Source organism: Kwoniella botswanensis, chromosome 1, assembly GCF_036426115.1.
Source record: "Kwoniella botswanensis chromosome 1, complete sequence".
Taxonomy (NCBI): Eukaryota; Fungi; Basidiomycota; class Tremellomycetes; order Tremellales; family Cryptococcaceae; genus Kwoniella; species Kwoniella botswanensis.
Window position 1 is genome coordinate 10,788,873 of NC_088599.1, and position 12,844 is coordinate 10,801,716.

At 44.9% G+C, this 12,844-nt stretch overlaps 4 protein-coding genes across 4 annotated transcripts; 1 reads left to right on the plus strand and 3 right to left on the minus strand.

Moving 5' to 3' along the window:
- Nucleotides 1-31: 31 nt before the first annotated feature.
- L199_004068 (uncharacterized protein) lies at nucleotides 32-4,944 on the minus strand (the record flags this gene model as incomplete). Its single annotated transcript, XM_064889796.1, has 9 exons — nucleotides 32-217; nucleotides 280-595; nucleotides 661-823; nucleotides 886-1,048; nucleotides 1,109-1,290; nucleotides 1,354-1,559; nucleotides 1,635-1,893; nucleotides 1,960-4,263; nucleotides 4,317-4,944. 9 exons carry the CDS (start codon nucleotides 4,942-4,944, stop codon nucleotides 32-34), a joined length of 4,407 nt encoding a protein of 1,468 aa, XP_064745868.1.
- Nucleotides 4,945-5,297: 353 nt separating this feature from the next.
- L199_004069 (RNA polymerase II subunit A domain phosphatase SSU72) lies at nucleotides 5,298-6,660 on the plus strand (the record flags this gene model as incomplete). Its single annotated transcript, XM_064889797.1, has 5 exons — nucleotides 5,298-5,813; nucleotides 5,874-5,905; nucleotides 5,981-6,267; nucleotides 6,354-6,472; nucleotides 6,559-6,660. 5 exons carry the CDS (start codon nucleotides 5,298-5,300, stop codon nucleotides 6,658-6,660), a joined length of 1,056 nt encoding a protein of 351 aa, XP_064745869.1.
- Nucleotides 6,661-6,917: 257 nt separating this feature from the next.
- Nucleotides 6,918-9,732, minus strand: L199_004070 (uncharacterized protein; the record flags this gene model as incomplete). Its single annotated transcript, XM_064889798.1, has 17 exons — nucleotides 6,918-7,026; nucleotides 7,085-7,258; nucleotides 7,331-7,469; nucleotides 7,539-7,554; nucleotides 7,623-7,686; nucleotides 7,753-7,868; nucleotides 7,945-8,073; nucleotides 8,132-8,162; nucleotides 8,220-8,243; nucleotides 8,320-8,494; nucleotides 8,600-8,635; nucleotides 8,714-8,838; nucleotides 8,928-9,025; nucleotides 9,115-9,286; nucleotides 9,419-9,480; nucleotides 9,539-9,551; nucleotides 9,623-9,732. 17 exons carry the CDS (start codon nucleotides 9,730-9,732, stop codon nucleotides 6,918-6,920), a joined length of 1,593 nt encoding a protein of 530 aa, XP_064745870.1.
- Nucleotides 9,733-10,708: 976 nt separating this feature from the next.
- On the minus strand, nucleotides 10,709-12,610 carry L199_004071 (uncharacterized protein; the record flags this gene model as incomplete). Its single annotated transcript, XM_064889799.1, has 8 exons — nucleotides 10,709-10,930; nucleotides 11,024-11,215; nucleotides 11,284-11,549; nucleotides 11,625-11,832; nucleotides 11,897-12,077; nucleotides 12,141-12,429; nucleotides 12,490-12,503; nucleotides 12,567-12,610. 8 exons carry the CDS (start codon nucleotides 12,608-12,610, stop codon nucleotides 10,709-10,711), a joined length of 1,416 nt encoding a protein of 471 aa, XP_064745871.1.
- Nucleotides 12,611-12,844: the final 234 nt, after the last annotated feature.

Consider the following 12,844-nt stretch of genomic DNA (forward strand, 5'->3'; position numbering starts at 1 on the left):
ATTTGTATTGGACTCATCGTTAGACCACAACTTACACCTTCTCTAAACCTTTTATCCTTCTTTGCACCTCTTCCCTTAATACCTTCGCTTTCTGCTGTACGTTCTTTTCTTCTTTCTCATCACCTTCCTCCGAGGCAGCCAAAACTCTATCTATAAGGTTGTAAGGGAGGTTGGAAACGTGGGATTTACCTTTGGGCAGCAATTCAGGTGGTGTTGCCTAAATCATACCGTCAACTCATTACCTCCGTATACAAGTCAGATAGAATGCTCAATACTCACCTTTCTCACCAAATCGATAGTCCATCCTAAAGCTTCTTCCACCGAACCGTATTTCAGCGCTTTACCAATCCAAGCTTCGGGATCTCTGTCCATCTCCCACTGTGATAGCCATACAGGCATCTGCCATCCTTTCTTCTTATCTTTGTTCATCTCAAACAATGTATCAGCCACAGCTTGTCGGTACTTCCAATTCGTCCTAGACGAATCATGTCGGGATAAAGCGGTTTGGAGATATTTGATGGATAAAGCTGACGGGGAACCTCGGAGACGTGCGGTAATAGGCGACGATTGTAGGAACGTCGCGGCAGAGAAATCACTATGTGTCGCGGTCAATATGAGGGTTTCATGAGAATTTGACCTCCAATAACGGAGCATGCTCACCCATGATGCTCGGATAGGCGGGATAACTCTACACATCTCGCTGCAAGAGCTTGGAACAAGTCTGTCATGTCCACCTGCAAGGACGATGCAGCCGATTGGGCGATGTCGAACATGCCTCTTTGGATGAACAAGCCGACTACCTCTTGCGGAGAGACGGTAACACCTACAATTCTATCTCAGCTCATTTGTCTCTTCAACACAGTAAGCCGGGCAAGTTCCACTTACCGTGTTCATGCAGATCTGGTATGTGACTCGACAGCCTCAACTGAGATAGAACAAGTGTATATTCCATCTCGATATCGGCAAGCGAGATGATATCAACCGGTCTTTTCTCCTTCGTAAACTCTTCTTCCGGTATATAACTAGATACTTTTCTTCGTTTAATCCCCTGTACCATATCCGTCAGACCAGCTGAACACATTTATGGAAAGCACGTAGGATCACTTACACGTAAAGCTTTACTTGGTGCTCCAGGGACCGAAACCCATGCATTACGTTTCTCAACCAATGAAAGAGCATTTATAGCCGCGAGGTAACTCCTGGCTTGCATAGCTGATAATTCGAATGCGGGGATTTTCGAGCTCTTGCCTTCGGCAAACCGTCTTCCCTGGAGATACATGATCTCACCAGCTACGATGATAATGTCAATCACCTATGTCAGTCAAGTTCGGAGATGGGATACGTGACACTTACCACTCCTGTAATCTCCCCTAGCGATATGCCATGAATACAACACCTTGTAGTAGTTAGGGAATCTAAGTGGATCAGAATTCCTAGCTTTGAATCGTAACATCTCCTCGACATCTTTCTGGAAACCGATGAATCCTAAGGAGTTGAGTCGTCCCACTTCGTTATTCTCGCACATCACCGAGATGAGTTGACCAAGGAAGTCTCGTTTCCTGTGCAGAGAAGAACATCAACAAGCCGAATTCTGACGCCAGACAGCTCGGAAAGACGAATGAATTGGCACTCACAGATCCAAGAATGGTAAACTTGTCAAAGTTGAGTATGCATCTTCGTACCTTCCAAGCGCGATACTAGCTAAGAAAACCTTTGTCCACAGGTCTTTGGTCGAGGCGATATCCTCTTTATTTGACTGTATAGCAAGCTGACCGAAGTATACTACGGGTTCATCCGCACCTTGATCATCGAACACACGACATACATGGCGGTAGTACTCGCTGAGTCCGTTGGGTCCAGATGTAGAAGGCAATATCGGTGAAAGCGATCCATCTGACACGACCCAGATTAGCAAGCGTCAAGTCAGACAATCAGACGAAGCAGGTATTGCAAGCTCACCTTTGCATCCAGCAGCAGCTTTCTCCAAAAATTTAACAGCTTCTTCTATCACACCACACTCCAAATATGCTCTACCTTTGACATACGCTATCCCCGCAGAGAGGGGGTACATATCGGTAAAAGCGCCAGCAAGTTGAGCATGTCCATCTATCAATATCCTATATCCAAGCTGAAGATCGGATTTTCGAGCTCCGACATCCGTCTGATCAGCCTCGACCATGTTGATACCAGATACGAAGGCAGAGGTAGTCTCAAGGAATCGGTCGATAGCTCCAGCTGTGACTGACTGAGGTGTTTGTCTTGCAAGTAAAGAATGAACGAGTGAATATCCAATATCGTACATGTCCGAATCTAATCCTTGATCTTCTTCACCTTCTTTCATTCTCAAGCTTCCGAAACCCTCAGCCAAGACATCATCTCCTCCATTGACTTTCCTCTTATTTGATCGTTTTGTCTTACTTCGCTCTCTGGCTTCTTCTCCTGTCTGATCACATACCCATTTTAGGACTTTATAACGATGGAATATCACCAGAGCTCTAGCAAGGATCTCGATCAGTTCTTCACCCTCGTCATCTTCGTATGAATGGTCACGAGATTCGAACGTATGGAAGAAAGTGACAAGCAGTACGTTTCGAGCGAGGTTGAAGCGAGATTCGATGAATTGAGCGATGTTCGAAGTGAGAAGAGCGTTACCTGATCCGGACCAGCTGAGTTCGTCGAGAGTGGATGCTGAGAGAGGGAAAGAAGCTTGTTGTAGGATATTGAGGGATTCATCCAATCCTCGAGTGATTGAAGAACTCTCCGATAATATACGCCTGACAGATACTCGATCTTCCTCAGCAAGCGATTCCTCAACAAAATCGTCCCATATACCTCCGGCGATCGTTTCAGGGGGTTCATGAGTAACCGTCGCAAGCCTTTCAGCAGTTGTATTGACAAAATCATCCAAAGCAGTACCAGTGTCTTCCGTAGCGTCTTGACCTTTCAATATACTGCTGATGAACGATCCAGCCATCGAAACGGCAATAGCTGAAGTTCGCGCTTTTGGCGGAGCGAGAGCAGGGTACAATCTTCGTACAGCACCTTCAGATAACTGTAAGAATTGATTTGGATCGATTTCGGATTTACCTAATCTGTCCACTAATCCTACTAGATCGGTCGGTACAGAGGTGGAAACACCCTCTCGAGTCAGGACAAGCAGATCATTATCGAGTAATGCGGTAGTGATCGGCCATCTAGCTTGTTTGTCGAGATCACGGACGTTGGACCATACTCCCAGCCAATCTAATTTCAACTTCTTTCTATAAGCGTCCACTACCGGTGCACCTGTCTGAGGGCTGTACTCCATCTCGATTTGACTTCCTACTACGCCGCCGAACCTTTTCGACAACGATGCAAAGGAAGTAGCAATCTGTTGAGCCTGATTCTTTCGGGAGAGCTGATGTATATAGTCTTCCAGAGCTGTTGTAAGGGTGAGTATGGAGAATCGACCGGGGTGAAACAAGTGTTGAATGAACGCAGCGGGGATATCTCCATTATCTTCTGGATCAGCTGGATTGGGTGGATCAGAGCTAAGGATATTATCGAAATATGCTGCGTCGAAATTCTCTTCATCGTTCAATGAGGTCACTTGCTGCCATTCCGATAGTAGAAGAGCATCGTTCGTTTCGATATAGGTGGTGAATTGGAATATATCGTCCATGGTGAGGGTCTCACAGAACGTCGACCCTTTCTTATCCCATGTAGCCCATAGTTTCCATCCACCATCTATTCCTTCCGCCTTCACTGGAGGTAAGATTTGGAAGCCCCGTAATTCAGCGCCGGCAGAAGCTGATGAACAAGGTTTGTCTCCAGCGGGTGACAGATCGCTAACGCTATGGCTCGAGGTGGAAGCTCGATACACAACGAAAGCCCCCGCAGAAGATGAGCTATATGGTGTCGATGCGAAGGCAATGACGAGGTGAGAATAACGTGAAGCGGAAGATGGATGAGGTATAACACGAATCATATTTACCGAACCATCTTCGATGATAGTTGAGCTGGAACCATCCTGAGAACCTCTGACTATCAATTCTTGCGATGTGAATCTAACGTCTACTGTTCTAAGACAAGCGCCGGTCGAAGCGTTCCATGTCCTCAATTTTCGATCTCGAGAGAGTGTGTATAAGACTCGGATATGATCATGATGGTGATATTGAGCGAATGAGATGATTTGTTCGTCTGTATTAGCAGAACGGGAGAAGAGGGAAGGAAGACGGAGTCTTGAAGATGCTCTGTGGTGGGTAGCAATCCACCGGCCAGAATCTAACGTACAATAATTAGACATAGTCAACATATCACGCAGACAGTCAACTCACCTGATGACCAGTATCCAGACCTAGTCACCCTCACTATTCCCCCGTCACCTCCTCCTAAGACTATGGTATTCTCATCTAAAGTAGTCCAAGCACTGATGCCACTACATGCTCCTACGACATCTTCTGGTACTTCCCATTCCTCATACCAATCGTCATTCCCCTTCGTGGTGAAGACGAACCTGTCCTCAGTACCAGATCGGAACGTTCCAAGAGGGAAATTCAATCTGTAGATGACGTTCGCTTGAGAAACAACTAAGACGAAAAGCCTTTTATCTCTTTTGGAGACTGTTATACATGCTTGAGCTAGAGGACGTAGTCGTTCAGGGAAGAATATCCTGATTATCTCTGAACCATCCAATCCACGAGGTCTAGCTTTACTTATGACCGGATTGAAAGACCGTAGTTCCAAGACGTGCCCGTTGTAGAGACTCCTCGCAAGGATGTTGGTCGACTGATCGTGGATGGCCGAAACAGCGTGGTCGGGATGCAATGGTTCAGCATAGTCTTCGTCTGTCAGAGGAACAGCTTGGTCGGACAGTATACGGAGTTCTGGTATGGCACTGGGTATCGAGGGAGGAGGAGGAAGGTGGGCGTGAACGAGGTGATGGGGTATATATGTGCTGGGCATGGCGACGAGCGAGGAGAGGGATGCGGAAGTCGCTTCTTGCTAGCACCGGGAGTACCTCTTGAGGATGCTGTGAGAGCTTAGATTGATGGTGATAGGGTAAATTGATGAGAGACGGATGGATTGAAGGCTGTTTGAAGAGTCAACCAAGAATTTGAGATGTACCAAATCGACTGTCAACCGCGTTTTCAGTGTGTCTCTACGAAGTGTCAGATAACTGATACTGAGATTCATTCATCCCTCTTTTTCATCCATTGCATTTCGTTCTCAATCATAGCTCAACGATCATGCATATCAGCCTAAAACAGATATAACACGACTACGAACATACTCCAGTACAAAGTGGCATATTCAAGATGGATCCTAGGCGGCGAAACAACAATCCTAATAATAATTATCGACCATCCCCTTCCAACTCCCTTCCCCCATCTACCAATCAATACAATGCTCCTCCTACAGGTCAATATGGCTCAGTTCAGCCACCAGTAAACTATGGAGTACCTCCTCCTCAACAGCAGCAGCAAACTTTTCCTCCTTTCCCACCTCAGACGGGTGCTGTTTCAGGAAGTTCGACCCCGCCTTTTCCTCCAGCAGCTTCAGCTGCAGACCCAAGGCTGAGACCGCAAGATCCGAGGAATCGATATAGACCTGGTCAGACGTCCACCGCGACAGCTACGCCCACACCTCCTCCCCCTTCATATGCTACGCCGCCTCCTGTACAGGCGATCACTACCTTACCTATACCGCAACCAGATGTAAAGCCCAATGGAATGGCTCTAGCCTCTTCGGATGGGGTCATACAAAATGGGGGAGGAGAGACGCATAAGGGTAAAAGACGACCTCTGTTCTGTGTAGTCTGCGCTAGTAATAATGTGAGCTTGGCCTCTATTCAACGGCATGAAGGGTGTTAGCTGATTATATGATTTTCATAGAATCGATCAATGGAAGCTCATATGGTTCTGAAGTAAGCTATCCATCGCATCTTCCTGGCCTCATATGGAATAGGGAATTATAGCTGACTCGTGTTGTTTGGTTATAGTAAAAACGCTTTCCGAGTCATATCAGCCGGAACAGGTTCAGCGGTCCGTCTCCCAGGTCCAGCAATAGATAAACCCAACGTATATCGATTTGGTACACCATACGATGATATTTATCGAGATTTAGAATCTAAAGATCCCATACTCTACACACGAAATGGCTTATTACCAATGTTAGATAGGAATAGGAAAGTCAAAAAGGCACCTGAGAAATGGCAAGAGTTAAGAACGGTCAATGCGGATGTCGTTATTACTTGTGAAGAAAGATGTTATGATGCTGTCTGTGATGGTTGGTCTCACTCCCATCTTGGTCATCACCTAGAATATACAATGAACACAATGAAATCGAGCTGATGAGGCGATGCTTTATCTTAGATCTACTCACGAGAGGAGGTGAATATAACCGACCAATACATATTATAAATTTCGAAATTAAAGATAATCCAGAAGAAGCTTTGATAGCTGGTCAATCAATATTGGAATTGGCCAAAGCGGTAAGTCCTTTCCTTCTTGAATACTCTGGTCATTCGGGTTTTTATACAAACTCATACTCATCCTTAATAAATCGCACCGCTCGCAGATCGAAGCAGCCTCGGACCTAGACTCAGAGATCGACACCATCCTCCTCGCTCACGCAGATAAACATCCACACGTTCTCTTACATACCGTAGCATTTTATTGATATTGATATACTATGAAAGATGTATACAAGTATACAAAGCATACTACAGTATATGAGAAAAGTTTGTGAACTGTCATTATAGTATACTAAATTGATGAGTTTGTTGATATTGGATCGAGATCGTATTTGATTAGATTAGATTGAATTATAAGAACAACAGTTGAAGTTTTACCGGAATAGATAAGAGAAGAAAAATCAAAAGGCCGTGTTGAATGGCACCATAGAAAAAGAAATTGTAAAGTCGGATGAAGAGGTCCTTAGAGGACAGGGGCAGTGGTAGCGTTCGAGTCGAGCTCTTTATCAGCTTTACCATGAGCAGCAATTTGTTTTCCCTCAATGTCCGAGACAGTATCTTTGAGACCCATCCTACAACGAGAATTTGTTAGCATCGCTCATAATACATGGAAATTTAGGTTTAGCTCACTTGGAAGTATCCCATCCATTCGCTTCAAGATATTCCCTAAACGCGAGATCCTCATCGTGCATAGCATCAGGTCTGATATTGGGGATGAAAACCAAGGTAATCGCTGCTGATACGAGGGCTAATCCTGATCCTAACCAGAATACACCGGTGTTGTATCCGTATGAACCTTCATCACTGCGAGTGGAGAACGACCATGGTCAGCTCTTTCAACAGCAGAAACCAGCTTGAAAGGCAGATTGTACTCACCCGAAACTTGCTTGGATCTGAGGGAAAGTGTAAGTACCAATGAAAGCACCGACCTTCCCAACAGCAGCAGCAATACCGTACAGTTGTCCTCTAGCAGCAGTAGGTCCAATAGCTTTGGAAGCGAGGAGACCAAGGTTGTCTGAAGAGCAAAAAATCAATAAGTGAACGATTCCTTCGAAGCTAGATTCGGCATTGGGAAAATACTCACTTCCTGGACCAAGTTCCTGTTTGAGTGAATAGAAAGTATCGTCAACATCATATACAAATCAGAGTTGAGTCGGCTGACACTTACTCCGAAAGATAGGAAGATACCATATAAGATGGCGAATCCAGCAATCCTTCCAGGTTCAGTCAACCTATTTTCATCCGTAAAATCAGTACCTCCAATTAACATAGGATACAAATAGGTAGGGAGTACTGACAAGTTGTAAGTACCAGATAAGATGAACCCTACGATAGCCTGACAACATAATCCAAAGATCATACAGTATTTAGGGCCAAACCAATCAACCACAAATGCTCCGATTACAGTACCGGGCTATATAAGAGACCATTCATAAGAGTGATCAACATACTGTTCAGACTGATGATTTAGAGAGAAACTGATGACATACGATATAGAAAAAGTTGATAAGACAACCCCATCCGATAGATGTATAGAGAGTTCCATTGGGATCAGCAGCGGCGGTAATGGGAGTGGCGTAAAGTCCGAATGGGTAGGTAATCCAATCGTATAAGAACCACTAAAATACAGGGGATCATTCAGCTTAAGTTGGGTGGTAAAAGGAGGATTGCACTGACGGTGATGGACACAGCAGCAAGCTTGACCCAACTGTACCAGGAATTAGCATCCTCATTCAGCAAAGGTCAGATAGAGTAGGACACTTACTATCTTTTGAGGATCAACCAGTATCTGTCAAGTGAAGAGATATCAGCACACACATGTTATCATCCATTTTACGGAAATGAAAGATAAAAGTATCACTCACGGTATTCTTGTATGTTTCATCGAATGTTTAGCATATGCTTCAGGTTCCCTCATTTTCAATCGGAAGTAAAACAAGAACATGGGAGGTACCACTCCGAGACCTAAAGTCACTCGCCAAACGGCATTGAGGTGGTTCATACCGAATATCCAAAGACAGACGAGACAGACGAAGTAGGCTGTGACGAACAAGTGGACAGAAATTCAAATATCAGTCTTTCTCCAATCTCCGATATAGGGAATGATCAGTTCCAATCAGACCCCCAGGAAGAATGTATACTGACAAATGACGAAAGCGAAATCAATCATAGTGTTGGTAGCTGCCACACGAATCACCGTTCATCAGCTCGATAATCCTGGCATTTTTCGTACAACGTATAGTATACGGTTTAGCTCACCCAGGACGAACAGACGTTGTTGGGTTTTCTTAGGGATATCTGGATCCTCGGTATTTTCAGCAGCAGCTACTGACCCAGTTGGGTATTCTCCACCTATTCCAATACCAACCAAGAATCGATAGGCTCTAAATACCAGAGGACCAGAAATGAACATCAACAACGGGGCACGGATCGGAAAGATAGAGGTCGTGATAGGATAGGATAAGACACATACAGCAACGCATTGATCGTTCCCTGTGCACCAGGTCCTTTAGATGCTGCTTGAAGAGCCGAGAATACAAAGACAATGCCGGTGCAAAGAAGCATACCGAACTGTGTATGATTTGGAACGAAATTGAAATCAGCATCAAGGTCAAGGTCAATAATCGATACTTCCATAGAAGATATTGGATTTTCCTCACCTTTCTACCGATCTTATCAGAGATCCAACCGAACGACAACTGCCCTACGATGATACCGGCAAATGCAATAGCAGGTAACAATTTAGCATTGACAGGTCGGTTCTTGAATGCTTCGGGGTAAATGTACGTTTTGATGATGGTCGCCGCGGGACCGATAGAGGCATTGGCGTATCTGATTGAAGTAAATTAGCATTGCGATCCGTCATTGTACAATGTACATTCCCAGGTAAGGCCAAGTGGTTGAAAGACTTGAATATTGCAGATTGGGTTGAGATGGGTTGTACAAACGTATGAACGAACTCACCCATCGGAGAAGAGCGAAGCACCCTTTTCGTCATCAAAATCATCATCATCATCAACATCAGTCTTTGTCAAACTTGGAGCGTCATGCAAATCCTTTAAATCAGATGATAATCATACTCACAGCAGCGAAGATCCTAATTATGATCATCCCATCTCATATCAGCTTACACGTTGATAGCAGATTACAATTGCACCTGGCACTCACGCTCCTTTCTTACTTAGACCCATCTTCCTCTCTAGGACATTAGAATCCTTCGGATCTTCACCTGTCGTAGGCTCCAGATCGACCTCTTTCTTCATCCAGGGGAGTCTCATCGTGATTTGAGCTATAGACTATGATCTCCTTGTTAGGACTGTACACGATTTATACTCAGGTATATTGATAAGGTAACCCACTCAGATGATATGAATACCGGTGTTAGTGTCTATCGATGTATGATAGATAGCCAAAACTGATAAACAAAGATCACAACAAAGAAGAAAGAAGAAACAAATTCAATCAATTAGATCCATGCCATCATCTTCTGACTTTTTTTTTTCTATATTCTATCTATTGTACAACCCAAATAGAATAACGGATAACTCCCTCCCCCTCTCCACATGTAACCCACAACGCATCAACTCATATGCTTTTTTACTTTGTGCATCATTAGGGTTGAACCGTTCCTTGGACTGGCAAGTACAGTGTACTGCTTGTCGTGCGATCGTTCGTCAACATGTTCTCATATGGAGTGTAGTATGTAACCCTGAATCATCCAGACGCCACCCCTTTCGCCCCTTGGCATTTGCCCTATTTTGGGATACACTGCAGTTCGAAGTTATTTCGGGAATCAACGTGATATCACAAGTGGAGCGAAATCATCCATTCAAGTTAGAGAGAGATATATGGCATGATGAGATGCATATAATTGATGACTGATGATGATGATGAACGTGCGTTCTATTCTTATCGAATATCGTTCTTATACCATCTATCTGATGGAAGACAGAGTAGACCTCTTATCCAGCATCGACACTTGACACGAGATCATTCAGTCCATATGGGAATGAATAGATTTCCCAGTGTGGTCTTGACAACCGACTGACCAAGCAAGATTACATACCTATCTTTCTTGCCAACAAATGATGCCAAAGGAAATTCTCCCAATCCCAATTGATAGATATACATTTGCGACATACATACATTGACCCAAATCCGAATCCTGACTTACAGTCCCTCCCAGGTAGATACATATATACAATGATAATCAGAGATACGAGCAAAACCATTCAGTTTAACAATTCCAATCGCTTATTTACCAGGTCTGAGTCCTCTCCAAACTAACAATCCACCTACTACCAATATCCCCGTAAATACATAGAAAACCCTTCCTTCACCTCTCCTATCGCTCTGGGGATCCCTAGGGTCGATAGGGGTCGATAAGATATCGCGGAGGGGTAAGAACAAGATGGCAATGAGGAAGTTGGTTATCCAATTTACAGATAAAGAAAGACTTGATACGGCTGGTATGGCCTAAAAGTCATGACTCCATTCAGCTATGTACACTCTCTCCGAGGAACCATCAAACCGTTGATAAGTTCGACCAAGTGGGAAAGCTAGACTCACAGGAGGAGGAACCAGTTCCGAAACCAACAGAAATGGTACAGGACCTAGACCGATCGAGAAGGACGCTATGAAAGTTACGATTGAGAAAGCTGACAAAGTCTGATGTCCACCGTTCAGTCCTATCGCTAAGAGTGTACTGGTGATTCCCATTCCCGCGATGGACGCAAGAAGCAATGTTTTTCTACCTAGTCGCTACATATAGACCATAACCATCAGCACATTGCAGTTGGGGGCAAGCAGTTATCACATTGCTAACTTACATCCATCAAGAAGATCGCCGGTAAGGTCATTATAGCATTTACTACCGTTATACCTACGCCGACTACCCCAGCCGAGGTAGGTAACAAAGGTCTCAATACAGGTGTAGAATAGAACATCACTGCGTTGACTCCTGATAATTGTTGGATCGCCATAAATGCCGCTACGAGTATCGCTGGGCCTCTCAGAGAGGGATTCCCAAGTATAGAATGCAGAGTGAGCTGTTCAGTGGGTTTGGAAGGAGTCGAGGTGGACAAAAGCGGGGAAGCTGCTAGATATCATGAAATGGGTTTTGCTGAGCTATACTCATATCACTTCTTCAAGAGGATGGTGGATGACTGACCTTCATCAGCTCCTGCTTCTCTTTCCCTCGGGACCTCGCGTTCCTCCACATCTGCGTCTCTCTCGTCGAAGATCGGTGTAGGAGCATCACAAGACGGTTTTTGATCTTCATCTGGTGCGACAATATATCCAGCCGTGAGGATTTGTATAGCAGCTATCACGCCGGATATGGATACTACGTATCTCCAACTTCCAGGTATATCTCCTTTCTATCGATACACCAGACATATCGTTAGCTTCTTGAGTGCACTACAAAGAGAACGATAAGCTCACCTCTCCCGTTAAGAGAAGGCCAGCAATTTGAGCCGAACATATTCCTAAAACTATGGCCAACTGGTTCATCGTTCCGATCTGACCTGATTTAGATGCTAATTCAGGTGATGATTTGGCTACCATCGATAAGTAAGGTGGGACTAGACAGATTGCTATTCCGGATGATATCCCGACTATCAATCTATCACAAACATCATAAGCTTGGTACACCACATGAGAGAATGGTAGTCTAGGGCAAGCTTACCTGCCCAAAGCGAGTAGCGACCAATGAGGTGCTATACCCATACCCAATACCCCTACCAAGTTCAGATATCCCGTCCAAGCTATGCCTCCTTTTATACCTTCCCTCTCTACTACCCATGAGCTCATTAGACTACCCACCAAGCCCCCGACGGTGAATATGGCTGTCACGATGCTGTATAAGTTCGAGTCGAGGTCGAGACATAATGGCAAACGGGATGGAGGAGGATAAGCGGGTGTGATGCATGTCAGGGAGTTGACGGGGAAATTGAGCTCGGAGAGATGATAGCCGTCTATAAGTAAGTATAACTCAGCTGTTGCAGCTGTAAAGCAGGCAGACTAGCTGAACTTACAATACCATGATGAGCTGTCGTCAAGGAAGCAAGAGGTCAGTGGAACGTGATACCCAAGGTCAATGCCTCCAACTCACACACACGCCCATAGGACGGACATCATAGCTGTCTTCTCGCTCATGTTGGCAGACCTGCGCTCGAGGAGTAGGTCACTATAGCTATTATTCCAACTGAGAGTGGTGGTGGAGAGAAGAATGGAATGAGATGTGATCCACCTTGTACTGTGCTGTACATGCCGGTTATTCACCTAACCATCTCAAGCCAGGTGCCACATTTACACATCCCCGGGTATCCCCGTCGAGCATGCTCTTGCTCTTCATCACCTCATTCTCGGCGTGTTCAGACCTTGTCATAT